The sequence below is a fragment of the Betta splendens genome, chromosome 6, assembly GCF_900634795.4.
Source record: "Betta splendens chromosome 6, fBetSpl5.4, whole genome shotgun sequence".
Lineage (NCBI taxonomy): Eukaryota > Metazoa > Chordata > Actinopteri > Anabantiformes > Osphronemidae > Betta > Betta splendens.
Genome location: NC_040886.2, coordinates 17,464,343 through 17,482,181, shown reverse-complemented (window position 1 = coordinate 17,482,181; position 17,839 = coordinate 17,464,343). Strand labels below are relative to the sequence as shown.

General features: G+C 48.5%; 1 protein-coding gene and 1 long non-coding RNA gene across 6 annotated transcripts; one reads left to right on the top strand and one right to left on the bottom strand.

Moving 5' to 3' along the window:
* The first annotated feature begins 90 nt into the window (after positions 1–90).
* Positions 91–9,749, top strand: LOC114857310 (bromodomain-containing protein 1-like). Of its 5 annotated transcripts, none has more exons than XR_008695042.1 (12): positions 91–389; positions 1,712–3,102; positions 3,300–3,456; positions 3,550–3,678; positions 3,913–4,041; positions 4,181–4,493; positions 4,655–5,398; positions 5,487–5,613; positions 5,858–5,988; positions 7,309–7,403; positions 7,500–7,599; positions 7,714–7,851. XR_008695042.1 is itself a non-coding variant. In XM_029153677.3 (12 exons), exons 2-12 carry the CDS (start codon positions 1,730–1,732, stop codon positions 8,297–8,299), a joined length of 3,537 nt encoding a protein of 1,178 aa, XP_029009510.1. In that variant the 5' UTR covers positions 91–389; positions 1,712–1,729; the 3' UTR covers positions 8,300–9,749. The 5 variants fall into 5 exon arrangements, 3 of the variants coding, with proteins under 3 accessions (XP_029009510.1, XP_055365930.1, XP_029009509.1); XM_029153677.3 differs by lacking the exon at positions 7,500–7,599 and adding an exon at positions 8,116–9,749 and having other exon boundaries at positions 7,714–7,868; XR_005897816.2 differs by having other exon boundaries at positions 7,309–7,599.
* On the bottom strand, positions 9,190–11,314 carry LOC129604280 (uncharacterized). Its single transcript, XR_008695046.1, has 2 exons — positions 10,993–11,314; positions 9,190–10,816 (listed from the first exon to the last, which is right to left on the bottom strand). It is a non-coding gene; the product is annotated as an uncharacterized LOC129604280 (long non-coding RNA).
* Between the last annotated feature and the right edge of the window lie 6,525 nt (positions 11,315–17,839).

The following is a 17,839-nucleotide window of genomic DNA, read 5'->3' as shown; positions in this document are numbered from 1 at the left end:
AGTAAATGAAGGCGTAGTGAGTAAGTGTTGTCCTTTTTGTCGCGTGCAGGCCGTTTGTGCGTGATGGCGTCACGGCGCAGCGTAACGTACGCACACAACCTACCGCATTGTTGTTGGGGGAAGAGAAGCTCGGGCGACCGCTGAGCTCAACGACTTCTGACGGCTTCTAAACAGTCCAGTCGACCCAAATTTTCTTCCGTCAGCGTGTAACACCCGGAACCAGCTCTGGATCGCCCTGGATCCCTGTCGAGCAGCCTCAGGTTTTACTCGGTTCAGCGCGAGCCGCCGTTGGACGACCGGACTGAATGTGGATTTAACTACCGCTTCGCTCCGAAGGCCGCGCCGCCATTGCTGCTGTTTTTATAAGCTGAATTCGTGAAAATACTGAGGTAGGTCCAACCTCACGCCAGCAAACAATCTCCAAGGTTCACTATCTGCAGTCTGGACAGGTTGAAATCTACATCCAGCGCGCGCCGCTCTAAAGAAAGGCCAACTTTTTCAGTCGAGACTGTTTCTTGTTGTGCTGTTCGCCATATTTCCTCCCCCTCCGCTTTAAGTAACGTTAGCAGGCTAACGTTAACCGCTAGCCCCGTCGCTGGACGGAGCGTCCTGGAACGCCTGAACCGCGGCCGGAGAGGCCGCCGCCTGGTGGGGGTCACCGCCGGCCCGGGGTCTCATTTCCACCACCATGTTCGGGGCTCACGCTCAGGTGGACTGGGTCAGGCACAGACCGAGGTTCGGGTAGAGCGGAGCTCCGCTAGCCGCTGGTGGGACTCTGCCTCAGTTAGCTAGAGAGCAGCTGACATGCAGCAGCAGGCGTCTTTCAGCGGCTCCTCTTGGACCAGCTGAGCCGCCCGGAGGCTCGCTGTGGACGGTGTAACGTTAGAGGGGGAGCGCCGCACGCCTTTCATTCATGCAGTGAACTCTATCATTCTCAGTTTCCGCCCCCTGTAGTTTCACTCACTGGGTTGTTGCTCTGTGATATGAAAGGTCTACAAAGCTTCCTACTTAACAGTAGTGCGTGACTGGAGCTTCAACTCACTGTTGGATTGTTGCTGCTGTGTACTGCCATTTTCTCATTTTTATTGTAGTCAGTGAGATGCTGTGTCTCTAAAGCGTCTAAAAATAGTGATCAGACAGTTGCAAGGTGACTTTCAGTTGTTCAGTTGTTCAGTTCACGTTCGTGAAAGCAATTTGAGAAGCTGGCAAACAGTTTTATTGCCCACGTTCTACATATGAAGGCGAAAAATCACTAGTCGTTCAGTTATCAAAGTAGTTATATGAAAGAGTTGAATCATTGCCACTGTTGAGAACTCCTGTACTGACATAGCAGAGATTAGAATCAAGTGCATGTGCAAAAGCAGGGCCTCTCAGTTTGGTGCATTTTGGAGCTGCTTTTTGCATTTTGTATTTATCTAATACTTCCAATGATACTACTATAAACAGTGGTGTAAAGTTACTTTGTCGGCTTTCTTTGACTGAAGGTTGGAGGAAGTGGTGGCATCCTTGTGTAAACACATTAACCCCATGACATTGTTTCTGCAAGGCAGCACTAAGGCTTAAACTGTTAATCATTTATGTAGTTTGTTGGATCCTCCACAAAATGTTTCTCTGTTGATTTTCACTTCACTTATTAACATAAAACAGTCAGATTTTACAGGATACCATCAGAGGTTTGCCAATGACACTGTTTCATTTATTTGGTTTTTAGGTCTCCAATAACTTCAATATGAAGAAAAAAGCTCGAAATCAGCGTCTGTCAATGCTGAAAAGGGAGTCGTCTCCCATCAAGCCGTCTCCCAACCGAGAGACCTTGACGTACGCACAGGCTCAGAGGATGGTGGAACTAGAGGTGGACGGCCGCGTGCACCGGCTGAGCATCTATGACAAACTGGACGTTATATCTGATGATGACCCCACGGCTCAGGAGATCATGGAGTGCAACAGCAACAAGGAGAACAACGAGAAGCCCCAGCAGGTCCTGGTGCGCTCTGTGCGCCTTAAAAACAATCAACAGAAGAAGAACGCAGCACTCATAGCCTCACACGGAGGCAGCGGCACTCATAGTAGTACCAGTGGCCTGTTGGAGCCAAAGGTTAAAATAGTTGAATACAATCTGCCGGTAGTTCCGAAGAGGCCGGTGCCGTATTACAAATACACAGAGAAGATGGCAGAGGACCTAGATGAGGAGGTGGAATATGACATGGACGAGGAAGACTATGCCTGGCTAGAAAACATCAACGAGAAGAGGAAGAGCGAGGGCATCAGTCAGGTGTCGCACAACCTGTTTGAGTTTCTCATGGACCGCTTTGAGAAAGAATCCTATTTAGCCACTCAGGGTCAGAGCGACATGCAGTCACTGGTGGATGAGGATGCTGTTTGCTGCATCTGCATGGACGGAGATGGTGCAGACAGTAACGTCATCCTCTTCTGTGACTCCTGCAACATTGCTGTTCATCAGGAGTGCTACGGTGTTCCTTACATCCCAGAGGGCCAGTGGTTGTGTCGTCACTGCCTTCAGTGTCCGTCACGACCGGCTGAGTGTGTCTTCTGCCCTAATAGAGGTGGAGCTCTGAAGAAGACGGACGATGAGCGCTGGGGCCATGTAGCGTGTGCTCTGTGGGTCCCTGAGGTTGGCTTCTCTGACACGGTTTTTATCGAGCCCATTGATGGCATTCGTAATATCCCACCAGCACGATGGAAGCTCACTTGCTACCTGTGCAAGGAGAAAGGCGTGGGCGCGTGCATCCAGTGTGACAAAATCAACTGTTACACCGCCTTCCACGTCAGCTGCGCTCAGAAAGCTGGTCTCTACATGAAGATGGAGCCTGTCAAAGAGGTAACATCGTCCGGTGCCGCCACCTTCTCTGTGAAAAAGACGGCCTACTGCTGCAGCCACACGCCGGATGGTTGCGACCGCTGGCCACTCAACATCTACGAGGAACCACATCGGAAAAATGGAGCCTGCCACAAGAGGACCGACAAGAGGGGGAAGGCCCGGGCCAGAAGTTGTCAGAAGAAGAAGAGTAAGAGAGTGGAGCCTGCTTCAGAACCAGAACCTGAGGCAAACACCAACTCTGGGCCCAGCATCACTGCTTCAAGGTACATAAGTAGACTTTCAGATTCAGCCACTTTAGCTGTAAGTCATAACATTGAGGGTTGCAGTTTGTTACAGATATAGAGACAAAAGCCTTTATAGACTGAGGGTTGTGTTTTTGCTTTGGTTCTGTCCTCACGATGCCAAATGTTACGAATTGATTTTATTAACTAACATCTTCTACGGTTTCTCTGTTCCACAGCTTCGATACCATTCTGAACCAGGTGGCAGTTCAAAGGAAGCGTCCATTCGTCGAGCGAGTGCTGAGCTACTGGGTTCTGAAGAGGCAGTCGAGGAACAACGTGCCGCTCATCCGCCGGTTGCAGGCGACCCCTCAGCCGCCCAAAGCCAAGCAGATGGTGTGTGTTGCTGACACACTAGCTTCACACAGTAGAGCATTATCCTTTAATTTAGGCCGTAGTACTGAAGTAAAGGCTTTGTGTTTCTTCTAGGACCGTGTGGAGACAAACCAGGCACTGAAAGAACAGCTGAAGGAGTGGCATCGTCTTCGCCATGACCTGGAGCGAGCTCGTCTTCTTCTAGAGCTCATCAGGAAAAGAGAGAAGCTGAAGAGGGAGGAGGTAGAGTTCTTTCAGCATCTACTCTATTTTTAAATTAGAGCTGTTTCTTGGATATGTAATATTTTTCCATCCACCTCACACATAATCACAGGACTGTAGCCAAACATTTTTACTCTAAACTCCCTCTGAGCTCAGCTTACGTTACATAACTTAGAGGTTAATTGTTTTGCTTTAAGCTAATTGAATTAGGGTAATTATTCATTGTGGTGCTTTTGTCCTGTGTTCTTTCATCAGATGAAGCTGCAACAGTCGGTGCTGGAGGTACAGCTGACCCCATTCAATATTCTGCTGAGAGCTGTGCTCAGTCAGCTACAGGAAAAGGACCAGTATAGCATCTTTGCTCAGCCTGTCAGCATCAAGGAGGTCAGCAACCAGTTGTTGTTATTATCCTGACCCTTAGCTTTCTTACTATCTGCCTCAAGCAAATGAAACAATAAGGAATGTGTGTAATAAATGTGAACGTCTGAAACAGCATCTGATGTCTCACCCTTGTCCCCTGCAGGTTCCTGATTATCTGGACCACATCAAACACCCAATGGACTATTCTACCATGAGAAAACGCATTGACGCTCATAATTATAGAAGCCTGGAGGAGTTTGAAGCCGACTTCAACCTCATAATTTCCAACTGCATGACCTACAACGCCAAGGACACATTCTTCTACAAGGCAGCTCAACGGATGCAGGACCACGGAGGATCCATCCTCCGCAGGGCCCGTCGCGAGGCTGAGAGGATAGGCTTTGACTTCCCCAGCGGGCTGCATCAGCACGAAGCCCCAAAGTTGGAGGCCCCTCCCCCCTTCTCTTGGGACGATGGTAGGTAGACAGTTATATACATGCTGGTAACTACCTGTAAAATCGCACAACAACTTAAGGTTGTGTGTTAGATTTAGAAATGAGAATTTGCAGTTGATATTTGACCAGTGACAATAGGTAGAGATGTAAAGGTAATGGTGTGATGTCCTTTTCTCTATTAGTGGACCGCCTGCTGACCCCCGCCTACCGCCAGCTAACCCCTCTCGAGGATCAGCTGAAGGAGCTGCTGGAAAAGCTGGACCTGAGCACCGCTATGAAGCACAGCCCCTCGCGCAGCAAAAGGCTCAAGCTGCTTAAGAAAACCATCATGGAGGTCCGCAGTGAGATTAGCCTGAAGCAGTCCCTCCCAACACCACCGCCCACATCGCCAGAGTCCAGCTCGACCCCAGAGTCGGAAGAGAAGCCAGTACTCGACCCTCCAGCAGAGCCCTGTACTCCACAAGAGAAGAACTCCTTACATCCACCATCCTTAGATCTACTAAATGCACCGCTCAACAACGTATCCGGCAGCTCAGAACTGCCCCCTGTAACGCCCACCACACCCAGCGCAGACCAGACTCCCATGGAGCTTGATGGTGACACGTCTACCTCAGTACCCCACGTCACCTCGGATGGTCACACCCCGAACCCACTGCTTTTTAACGGAGACCTCGCCACTGAAACCTCTAGCACCTGCAACCGACGAACAAACATCCTCTTCCGCAAGTCCAAGAGTGCCAGCCCACAGAAACCAGCCAAGGCCCAGGAGGTCCCCGCAGGTTCACCGCCCCCCCTCGGGGCCAAGACCTTCCTATCGGTGGTGATCCCTCGGTTGGAGACGCTTCTTCTGCCGAAGAAAAGAACCCGCAGCAGCAGCGCCGATGGTGAGGAGGACGAGGGAACGCCAGTAAAGCGACTTGGCACAGGTACTTATTTAGAATTTTTAGAGGAATCATAAGTATATTTTCAACAGTACTATTAGGTCGTAAGGCACATTCCTATTCTTCTGTTAAGGGATGCCAAATGGTTTTGTGATGGAGAAGAAGGAAACCTCACCGCCACCTCGCCTGCTGGAGCCTCGCCGCCGCTGTGCCTCGGAGTCAAGCATCTCTTCCAGTGGAAGTGTTCTGTGTGGCTCAAGGTGAGGTCTGGAAAACATCCAGAGCCACAAAGTGTGTTTTGAATCCTGATTTGATAGATATGTACGTCCAACCCATAACAGCAGCTCTGCCAATAATGTGATGTTTACAACACTATAATTGTTCAGTTTTTTACTTGAAGCTGTCAGAAATGTAAAAATTGAAATGGAAGGATCAATTATCATCTTTTAAAAAACTATCATCTTTTAAAACCAAAACTCCTAAGGATTGTCTGGTCTTTTTCAGCACTGTCATAGTGAATAAAAGTGGTAAAGGGCGACCGGCAGCTGCTCGACGGAGCACTGTGGACGACAAAAGCACCCTGATGACCTGTGTAGAGAACGGGGAGTTCACGAAAGCTGCTAAGATCTCCACAGGTGAGCAGAGCGGTGCATGTTTGTGTGTGTGTCCGGTCCGAGTCTGCATGACATGACATGACATGGCATGGCTGCGCTTTGAGTCTGTCTGCTGAAGACATTTAATAAATCTGTGTACAATAACCGCCTTGTTTTTCTGTATCTCTCCTGTTTTTACATCACTTTCTTAACTGTAAGAACAGTTTTATCTTGAATGTCCAGGGTTTTGATGTTCAAGTACTTGACGATAACCATTTACTCCCACATCACCACATTATTTACTTTGCTGGTTGCTTTAAGATGCAGAGGAGAAATTTAGAAAACTAATGAAGGACAATTTATTCATAGATTATCCATTTCATGCTCATAACTAAGCCTTGACTCAAACTATTTTAGTGCTAGTCTATATGTCTTTGGTTCATGTAAGGAGGCTTGATTTAACTGAAGCAACTGTTTTACTCAAGTACACAATTAGTGTCCCTACATTTCAGAGCTCCACCTGGTGGATATATTCAGTGACTGGTTTTCTGAAGAATCAATAGGAAGAATCGAGAAAGATCAAAATGTGAAACTAAAACACAACAGCTTCACATACACTCTGAATGATATCAATATATCTGATGGATGTGATGTTGTTCATACAGGTTTAGCTTGGTTGCTGGAGAATAAAAAATGTCTGGGTTGTCATTCTCTGTTCTACGTGTATGACTGAATGTTTGGAGTCATTTCTGCTGTTATTCTTGCATATACGCGCCCCACATTAGACCTAGACATTCTGCGTGCCCCAAATGCTTCCAGAAGTAACAATAGTTGACTTGTGCAGCCTTTGCTCTTACTAAGACAAACTGAAGCAAGCACCTCCCTCCAGTGCTCGTCCCTCTTGGTTGATGTTGCATGAACCATAAATGGACATGATCAGTCAGAAGACGCTGTGTCCATCTGGAAGTCCTTTTGCTGACTGGACGTCACTGGTTCCACTTTGCACAAGACATCGTTTGCATTTGCACACTCACTTTCTTTCACATATAGTGACATGGTTGGCTGCCATGAAGAACAGAACAGAGGTGAGGAGGATTTCATGACAAAGTACAGTAAGAAAACCACTCGTCTGTCGATCCTTAAGGCCAATCTACATCCCCATAGAAAACCATGAGGCATCTGAATTATTTATTACTGTGAAACAGCCACTCATCAAGACGCTACTAACAGTTTTTTAAAGGTACTCTTTAAAAAACGAGGGTGTGTTCAGCCTCCCGTGTGCCTGGCCGTGTGTTCAGACTGGTTGTGCTCTCTGTTTGTTGCAGTGAATCCTTCATAACTTGCTTGTCGTTGTTCCTGTAGAGGTGTGGAAGCCCACCGCTGCTTCTCCATTTGTTCTGGAGCCTCTTAAACTAGTATGGGCTAAATGTAGTGGATTTCCCTCCTTCCCTGCCCTGGTGAGTGAGTGCTAGTCCCCTCTATGTCTCATTACCCATCAGCCCCTCTGCCATCGTGTGTGCCGTAGCTCGTGATTTGTGCTCACAACCATGCAGGTACTTTGAGCTGGCCGACCGTGGACTGCTTGGTGTGTGTGGAGTCTGCTGTTTCGCTCAGAGCGTTTCCAGCTCGACTCGGCCTTGCATGCTTGTGTCTGTGAGTGGGGGCTTCTTCTCTGCAGCAGCTGCCACCAAGATTTGTTCCACGCTGCCGACGTGAGGAAGCCGCCTCCCTAACTGTCCAGCCCTCTGTGGTTTTTGGTCTTCGCAGATTGTGGACCCCACACCGCGGAGGATGCCGTGTCAGCACAACGGGGTGGAGGTTCCCCAGCCGCCACGGGACGTTCTCAGACTCGGAGAGCGGATGCAGTTCAGGTCCGCAGAGAAACTCTTCCTCGTCCACTTCTTCGACAGCAAGCGCAGCTGGTGAGCAACTCTGCTGGGCCGGGCCAGACGACGGTCAGGGGCCCCAGGAAAGTTCATAAAATGCATGGAAAGTAATGTAAAGAGTCTAAAATACCCCCAACAAAAAGATTCCATGTCAGCAAATGCACAGGTTCATACACAGATGCTCACACGGTTATATTTAAAGCTGCACTTGAAAGCGCTGTGGTGTGAAGTTGTCCCAGCAGACACTGTGTCAACACCTGCTGACTGTCTCCTCTCTCCTCAGGCAATGGCTTCCTAAGGGCAAGTTGGCTCCTTTTGGTGTCAACCAGACGGTGGACAGGCTCAAGCTGACGGAGGCTCGCACCTTCCATGTCCGAAAAGCTGTGCGGCTCGCCTTCGACAGAGCCATGAACCACATGAACCGTGTCACTGGCAAACTGGAGCCGCGCGCAGACCTCACACTCTGATCCCTCAACCCGCCCCTCCTCTGAAAATCTCACACAATCCATTTCTTCACTTTGACCTTTTAGAGCCATCTTTTAAAAAACCACCAACACAGGGACACTTCAGTTTCTGCCTCATGCGCACAAAAATCAAGTGTGCACACACTTATATTTTCCATTTCATGTAAACTGGAACCAGATCATTTTCTTTCCTCCCTGAATATCTGCCTTGACCTTTGTCTGAAATACTGTAGCTTGCGACGGCTATCTTGTTTTGTCAAAGAGCTATGCAATGAAAACGACTCGGTTAGCGGGTGCTAGAGGGCAGAAACAAAACTTGTCTGGCTGCGAGGACTCGAAAATCATATGTCCGAACCCGCTGAATGTGTCAGAGTTTGACCTCCGACCTCTTTAAATGTGCTGCAAGTCTGCTGCAACAATCTCACTGCCATGAAAATGTCCATCAGTTTGTGTGTGAGACGGCAGCAGCTCCTGTAAATATCCTGTACAAGGCCTGACACTAATTTATTCACACGCTCAGTTTGTTTTGGTACATGGTATTCAGATATTTATACAGTCGGAGGTGATGATCCACGTCGGCACTGGTGGTGTCGGTGTTTCTGCTGGTGCTATCTCCACAGAGAGAAAAAACAAACATGCATACTGTACTGAACCTTTTTATTTCAAGTCTTTTTTACAGTTTTTGTAAGTTATTAAGTTCTCAAGCTTCAAGTTCTCTCGTCTGGCATTAATTTTTTTGCGTGAATGTTTTTACTGGACTACATCTTTTTTTTTGTTTGTACATATTTATATAAAATCTATATAGAAACTGTTAAAGTTTAAAATGCCTGAAGTGCATCATTCACACCAAAACCAAAAAAATATGCTGCCCACAGGTTTCTCACTAATGTCTGTTCTTCCTTTTTTTTTTTTTTTTTTTAATGTTTGTGTTTTGCTGGTTTTCGGCCTTCTTTTGTTTGTGTGCTGTAATGACGTAAATTTTTCTGTAAAACGTCACAAAATCATCTTTCCCACCTGAACTGGGCTACAGTCAGCTGTAGGAGAGAAGAGAATGTGCCTGTACTAATTTATTGTAAAGCAGAAATGTATATGCATTACTTTATAGAGAGAGCATTGTAAGAAAATACTATGGGCACACTAGGAGCTGTAGAGGCCCCTTCTCCTCTTCTGTTGTTTTTGAGAGTTTTGTTTTTTATTTTTTGAATTAATAGCATTAAGTCTGAGAAGTGATAGTGTGTGATGTTTTATTCTGCCAGGGTAGCGATGGGTAGACTTCCTATTTTCTTTGGTCCTTCTGGATGTGGATGTTGTGTGTAAATAGATTTGGTACTTTAGCTGATTCTCTGGGAAAAACCACAGTTATAGCCAACGAAGCGGAAACCAGCTAACAGCAGGCCGGTGGGATTTTTTATACTAAAACACTGAAAATTAAAATATGTTACTGAATCACTGATGAATGAGTCCTAGTTTTTGTCAGTGTTTTAGTTTATTCATATATACGCACACACACACACACACACACGCAATGTCAAGTACCTAAAAGAAAAACTTCAGATACAAATTTTAAAGTTGGTATGAATTTCGTTGTGTGGCCACAAGGTGCCGCAGTCGTTCTGTCTGAAACACTGATCAGCGCCTTTTACAGCCATAGACTGAATGAGTAAGAAAAGAAGCCGTATTTTACTAACTCATTAAAATTCAAGTTTTAGCACGTGGGGCTTTCTAGCATTTTTAAAGCTGACAGGAGAATCAGAAAGAAACAGCTAAGAAGAGAAGCAGGACGTGGAACTGAACACATGCTCAGACAATTTGTCTCTAATTTACTCCTTATAAAACGAAAAGATGTAAAAGGATTTTATTAAATGATAACTAGTATTTATTATGTGGTTATTAACCAACCTCCTAAACATAGTATAGAATTGAAATTGTCAGAATTATCTGTTCTAGCCTTAATCGACAGTATGTTCACATTAGTTTGAAAACATACGTTAAAGCAAATTGCTGAAATCTGGTGCTTTTTAAAGGCCTTGTCCTCGACATGAAGAGTCATTCTTCAGGATGATCATTGCTGCGTCTGAGGAATGTTGGAACAACTAATTCAGATTCAATCTGTAGCTGCTGCTCATCTGCCAGAAGTGCAGAAGTCACGTTTTCACACTTGTGCATCTTATAAATACTTGTTCATCTTTTGCTGACGACTCATCGTTATCGTCTAATTAGCGGTGGATATTTTAGCCACGCTGAGCTCGTCGTCTTGCTCTGCCGCACGGACTCTCTGGGTCTCTAGAGGTTAAAATCACTTTAAAGTTGGAGATAATTAAGCGTGTAGGCTGGTAATTAACAGTGTCCAGCTCATAAATAAACGCATTTCCTCTGCACACGCCATTAACGCTGCCAAAGCCCCTAGAACATTTTAGCAGCAGCTGGAGATGAGATCAGGTCTTTGTGCTTTGCTTTGGGAATCTTCATTCTGAACCAGGAGGTCCAGGTGTCCAGTTTGAAGGCACCTCTGTGATGCTGCTTTCTGCCCAGAACAAGGATCAACAGTTTAGATAATGGACAATCATTGTGTGCACTCAATCACCGAACTTTCAGATTCTCTGATTCACTCAATAAGCTTCTTATTTTAGTGTTAATCGACCTAAGATACAAAGAGCCTGTCTGCACATGTGGGGCTCATCTGACATACAGTAAACCTGCCTTCAAGGGTTGAGGGCGTCTCCACCGTGTGAACCCCCTCCTCATCCTCCGGATCCACAGCCGCTCTGGGAGTTTGGGCCGCGGTTCTGTTCAGCGAGGATGAATTTTAATGGAAGCAGAGTCGAGCTGCAGTTTCCAGGCTTCGCGGGGAACTCTCTCCTGCCTGAGGCTGAGCTGCCGCAGGAGGCTGATTGACAACACGCTAATTAACCAATCAAGGCGCAGCGGCTGCACAGGCACCTGTGTGGTCACAGGTGCAATTACCTTCTGCCTGCTCCCATGATTCCTGTTCAGCCAATCTGTCGGCCACAGAGAGCCTAATGACCCGCTAATAAGACAAGTGCTCCAGAGTCCCGCTAATGAAAATGAGTCGACCCCTCCCTCCCAGCGCTGCCTCTCAAAGCAGCCCCGACGTGGCCGTTGATCACGGAGCGCGTCCTCGACCTTTTGTCACCTCTGCTACCGAGGAGCCGCGTGGCGTCCGGGAATATTAAAGAAGAGAGATGATTTCCTGAAGAGGCCGCTGGACTTCATTCTCTCTCCTGAAAGAGAAATGAGTCGTCGCGTCTCAGCACGGAATGAAAAACCTTCCCCTCGTTCCCCCCATCTCTCATCCTCCAGCTCATTATCGGACGTGATTGGATGAAGCTGCCAGGACCCGTCTCCGTCACCGGGGGGAACCCGAGCGCTCGGAAAGTCCAAACCTGGAAAAGTTCAGCTTCAGCCACAGCGGAGTCATTTCCAAACGGGAGGTGGGATCGTTTCAACGTCACCCACTCGAACGTGTCCAAATCTGATCTATAATATTCACCACACGTGAATTTGCCAATCATGGATTTCACATCATCTGAAGCATTGTCTCCTCCACAGACGCAGACGTTCGACTCAGTCCGGCTCAATTTGCTAAAAGCCCCAACAGTTTGCGTCCATTTGTACATGAAGCCCCTGATCATGAGCCTGTCTGACTACGAGCAGCCAGAGTTATTACACACACAGCGGGCTGCAGTGTTTGTGGGCGACAGTGATCAACGGGCAGTTACGCCTGCACAACCTGCTATTATATCTAATGGGAAACTGCTCCGCGCGTGTGTGTTGGCTGGAAAGTGACAGTATATTTTGCCGAGGTCTGAATTTTTTATGGAGTGAACTCATTAGACGCTCGGCCTCTTGGGAGCTCAGAGGAGAGTTTGTTTTGTTCCACATTATTTGCGTGATGAATTATACATCTCTGGGATTCAACAATATGAAAACAACGGGGCTACAATTAGAAGGCGAAGGGCGGAGGGCTATATTTACACTGCACGCGTCAAAAAGCTGCCTGGCCCACTTTACCGTCCACAGCGAGCAGCTTCCTCTGCGAGGACCCGTACAATGAGCCACTCCATTACTCAGTACACGTGGGTGAGCGCATGCACGCGCTTCCCGGCGACTTCATTCCACGCTGTTTAAAGTTCAGATAAATATTAATAACTACTCAAATCTTCCGCAGATCCAGGATGTTGAGCTGTTTCCTGCTATCGAAGGACCTCGTCAGCATCTTTCTGGCCCCGGGGACACTTCCTGTCTGACGTGCAGCAGCTAATTAGCAAATTGAGTTGAGTGCACTTTTCCCCAGAGAGCGTCTGTTTGGTGACGGTGATGCAGGCGAAGCCGTGGGTTCATGTTTTAATAAGGAGGTATCGATGGACACGACCTGTCCAGGTGAACCACGTGCACTAAATGCTTTTGCCTCATCAGCATCTGTAGTCAAGCAAAAAGGAAATGCTTCGCTTAGAGGATAAAACCCAGGATCGGGACGAGGAAAAGCACAATCTGATGATTAAATCAGAAAGAAGGACTTTCCCAAGTTAACATTGTTCAACTCGACTGCAGCGACCAGAGGAATCAGAGCCAACGTAACACTGTGACTTCGCACGATGACACAGAGGAAGAGTCTGAATGAGGATCCGAGTCACCAGAAATATCTGACTTCTGAGAGGAAGGACTGATGAGCAGAGTTTACTGCAGCAGAGGCCGCTGCCTTTAGGGACGACGTCAGACTGGTCCACAACCGAGCAGCAGGCTGCATATGTGACGCGTTGCTCCGTTGGTGGACTGTTCCTTTAACGGGCGGTGTGTGTGTGTGTGTGTGTGTGTGTGTGGGGGGTCTCCAATCTCCACCAGCTCTATTAGAGCGCTGACAGGGCTGTGAATGGGCTGGAGGCCCTGTGGCCTCGGAGCAATCACCGTGGCCATTTCACACCCTGCTGATCCCCTCATCTGCTGCAGAGATGAGAGAGGGGCTCCGAGGCCCCGGAGGCCCCTGATGGAGTCCTGACCCCGCGCTCCACAGCCTATGGGATTAAAAAAATACTCTTCGCGCTCAAAGTGAGGACGGCTGCTCAAGTTAGCGACGCACAAATTGGAAAGTTTTATAGCGAGATGAGAAACGTGACTTCGTGGAATAAGTGACACTGGAATGAGACTTTGTGCTTACGATAATAAAAGCACCTGACATAATGAATCACACTATGAAGCGTATGATATAATGAAATGAAGCACATTTACAGACGATTTCGGCCACTGAACAGTTTGTTATTCACGGCTCCGTCTGTTGTCGCCCTGATGCTCATCAGAAACGAACCCGGTCTGGATCAACCTGGCGCCGTTCAGACTGTGTTTGGAGCTGATGACATGAAACGGAGCCTCTGCCTTGGCTCAGCATCAGCTGAGAGCGTGTGGTTACATGTAAAAAAACCACAAACCAGACTCCAACTTCACACCACCTTCAAAACCAGTGCTGGAGGAGGAAGACGCCCGTTTCCATCCCAGCATCGCTGCCTCTGACTGAATGTGTGACTGGAGCCGTGGCCTCTGCCCACCTTTAAAACAGCTGAGGAGGTTCCTTTGACAGGAACCTGCCTTTGTGGAGCAGACTAATACCAGGCGGCAGGCCCGGTTCTGCCAATGACCCGCTGCCTGACAAAGGCAGCAGAATCGAGCACCGCGGCGGCGCCTGTAATGATCCAGAATCAGGGGCCACTGAACGGACAATCTTCCTCCCCGTGCTGCTCGTCAGCCGCTCCTCCTCAAATAGGAGCTGATGTGCCGGGTCCCTGTCTGGTTCTGGGGAACCAGAGCATTTCAATTACCTCGCCTCGGCGCCGGCCAATCTTAATAACTGGTTTCTTAATTCGTGTTCAGCTCCGCGTCGAGCTGTTGCATCGCGGCGGCGTCTCTCACCACGGAGCGACGAGGACGAGACTGGCACCACTTAGCTCCACACACACACACACACACACACACACACACACACACACACACACACACACACACACACACACACACACACCCGCCGGGCGCCCGTGCAATAAAGGTCAAGTAATCAGGCATCTGGAAGGACAGCTCATTTGTCATCCCTTGATAAATGCGTGAGCGACTAATCTGCGGGGCAGGACCCCGCCGCGCCGCCCCGCACAGAAAGGTTAACCGATTCCAGACAGGAAGCTGGAGGACGGCGGCGCAGCGAGCGGCGGCTGCAGGCGCACGACGGAGCAAACTTCACCCGCATTCGCTCGTTTCGGGCTATTTCTGGACTGCGGGATTGCGGGAAGGCTGCGGCAAAAACCTCCACCCGCCGCTAAATGACGGCCGACTGCGGCGATCATTAACTCTGACAGACATTAGGAGCAGCGACGCGCCCGCTTCCACGTGGGCTGTGGTCCGTGTCCCATCTGCTCGGAGGCGACGTGACGACACTGAGAAACACGGAGCTGCGGATTCCTCACCGTCCCTGAAGGGGCCAGCAGCTCCCCGTTCAAACCGATGCCGTTTAAAACAGTGTATGAAAAATAAATCCCACAGCTCAAAGCGGGGAGTGTTCAGACACACGTTTCAGAGCTGAACTGGACGGAAACACGGTGACAGCGGAACTGATGTTCGGTGCTAAAAGTCGGTTCTAACGCGAATGGTTCCGAACTCAAGCCCGTCTGTTCTGGGTGAACTCTTATTGTAGTTGTGTCATTCCCAGTGTCTTTGCTGTGTCTGTCTGTGACCAGCTCGTCTCTTACTGGAGTCGTACTGGTTTCCTCCGGATCAGCTGCTTTATTGTGTTCCGTGCGTAATCGTTGCTGCTGCACGTGTTTCTTCCCGCAGACTTGGACTCGCGCCTCCTGCTGTCACGCTTTGAATCTCCAGTCGCTGCTGCTTCAGCAAACTTTGCTAAGTTTTTCTAGAGGAGGCAGGGTATTTTCATGAACCTGAGTTTGCTCACCTCCATGATTTATGGGACAGATGAATGGGGACGCTGGAGGAACAGCAGCGTTATTATCCCCAGCACAATCGCATCACAGCTCAGATGGCTCAAATCAGGAATCAGTCACCTTTTGCTGAATTGTTATTGTCTGCAGTTATTTCCTCTGGTTTGAATTTGATGTAGTCATTATTGTTGCTGAGGTTCTGAATCTTTAGCTCTAGAGGGTTGTCTCCAAGGACGGAGCTCGCCTGTTCTGGCCCGGTCCCACATCCGAACCACGGCTGGATCACACGTCCAGACGTCTGATGTCTCATCCATCTTCCCGCTGTCACTGCATGAGATCGATCGGTGCTGATATTGCCGAATAACAGTCGCACAGAGGGTTTTAATAAGCAGCGGTGGTGATGGAAGCAGCTGCTGCAGCATCAATAGATGGATCAGACGGCACAAAGCGGCGACGGAGCAGATGGATTAGATATAAGGCGTATTAGCCACGTCAGCGCTAACACACTTTACTGAATAACCGGGGTGAACATCAGCCTCCAGCTCCGGTGCAGCCTTGTGTCAGAAGAACCGTCTGAGCCCGGACTCGCTTTGGTTCCGGGCTCCGCAGGCTGAGGAACCAACCTGCAGCTCAGTCTGACCTGGGATCAGCTGATCCTGACCTCAGCAGGGCGCTTTTCAGCTGCAGCGCATTTGCATGACGTAACGACATCGAGTAGCTGTCACATGTGGCTGGCACATCTCACGCCTCTAATTAGCTCCGACATGATTGGCTACTGAGCTTGCAAAACATAACTCTTTGTACAAGGTTAGCAGCGTGTGCGAGCGTGCAAACTGCAGCTTAAGCAGGTAACGAGGAAAGAAGCTGATTCAATGGGAAAACGAGGGCACGTCACGCTTTGATGCGTGTTTTCTACTTTGTTTGAAAACATGACAATATGTTGAAGGCTGATTACAAGCGTTGACGACAGATAAGATACCATCTTCATTAAAGCAGTAATTCATGTATTGCTTATTAATGGTTCATGTCTTCTACCAGCCCTGCGATGGACTGGCGACCCGTCCAGGGTGGACCCTGCCTCTCGCCCGTAGCCAGCTGGGTTAGGCTCCAGCACCCCGTGACCCCGCATATGGGAATAAGCGGCTTGGAAAATGGATGGATGGATGGATGTTTTCTACCTAAGCTCATTCAGCAGAGTTGTTTCGCGGGTAAATCTGGAGACAAACGCGGCGACGACGTCCAGCTGCAGCCGCTTCCTGCCGACGGCCTGCTGTGATTTAGGGCCGAGCCGAGCGCCATGAATCTCTGCAGCCACAAATGGAGCTGTCCACATAGATCAGACAGGCCGCTAATGGAGAGCCCGTCCTCCTCCAATAACGCGACATTCGTGGGTGACGTATGACTGCGGTGGTTGTGGTCGAACGAGGGCAGAGGGTTAAACCTGAAATCAAGGCTCATCAACAGGGAAAAATCCTTATCGCTACAAAAACCGCTCTGCATGATCTGGTAAATGTCTTGTAAATATTTGATGAAAAGTCCTAAGAGCTCAGACACTGGCTGTGAATACGCTGTTACTTGGACCAAGTCATTGTTTAACTATACAAATTAAAGCAATTGGGGAAAAGGTTGCAGGAGCTCGTTGCTGATCGGAGCTGAGCTTTTCCACATTCTGTCGGTGACCTGCTCCGTTACTGTGCCTTTTTATTGCTCAGTGATGAAAGCAAGCGCCGCCCGTCCTCCACGCTTCACCACCAACGCTGACGAGAGCTTAATCAAGTTGCTCATTTTCAATTCTCGCTGTCTTTTATCACTTGATCAGCTGCTCGGCCTCAGACCGAGCCTATTTGTGCATCACTGTGTCTCCATCGTCCACTCATCACCGCCTGTCAAATGTTCATCAGAACTCCCCAAACCAATAAGCTCATCATTGAAAATCACATTTTAATATATAAGTTGTCATTTCCCACAGTGGCTTTGTCTCCGTCACAAACCATGAACACTGAATAAAAGTTCTTGTGGCCAAATGATGTCTTTGTTTGTTTAAAGTTTCTTTCTAAGTGAAGACGAACTCGTGCAGTGCAAACGAGGCCGTTTCTGACGCGATCGCCTGCTGAAGGAGCCAAATGCAGTCAGAAGTGAGTTAGACTCAGCTGAAGCTAAAGAAGAGGTCACTGAGCATGTAGTTAATCCACGTCCATCCAGGAAATGGGTTCCAATGACACAAATATACGTAACTACATGAAACATTTGAATTGAACGGAACAGAAACTTCACAAACAGCTGCCAAATAAAAGTAGCTGTGCAGCAATAAAATGACATAATAATAAGAACTACAGAGCGTCTGGTGAAGTGAGAAGCTTGATCTCGTTCCTCCTTGACGTCTTGTTTGCATCGTGGGCCTGTATTAATTACGGGGCTGCAGTGATGGGGTTTGATGAGCTCCCGTCGCCCGTCGCTCCGTCCGCTCGCTGTCAGCGACGCTTCAGGAGGAATCACTCAAACCTGACTGAGATATTAGAGCAGCAGAGAAAGGCTGCAGCCCCGAACGCTGACTGACAGATAAATGCTTTCATAACCTCCACCCCCACACCCGCCTCCCCTGTCT

Coding starts and splice junctions, on each gene's coding strand:
- LOC114857310 (XM_029153677.3), top strand. CDS start 1,730: ATGAAGAAAAAAGCTCGAAATCAGCGTCTGTCAATGCTGAAAAGGGAG. Junction 3,457..3,549: donor CGCCCAAAGCCAAGCAGATG/GTGTGTGTTGCT, acceptor TGTTTCTTCTAG/GACCGTGTGGAGACAAACCA. Junction 3,679..3,912: donor AGAAGCTGAAGAGGGAGGAG/GTAGAGTTCTTT, acceptor TTCTTTCATCAG/ATGAAGCTGCAACAGTCGGT.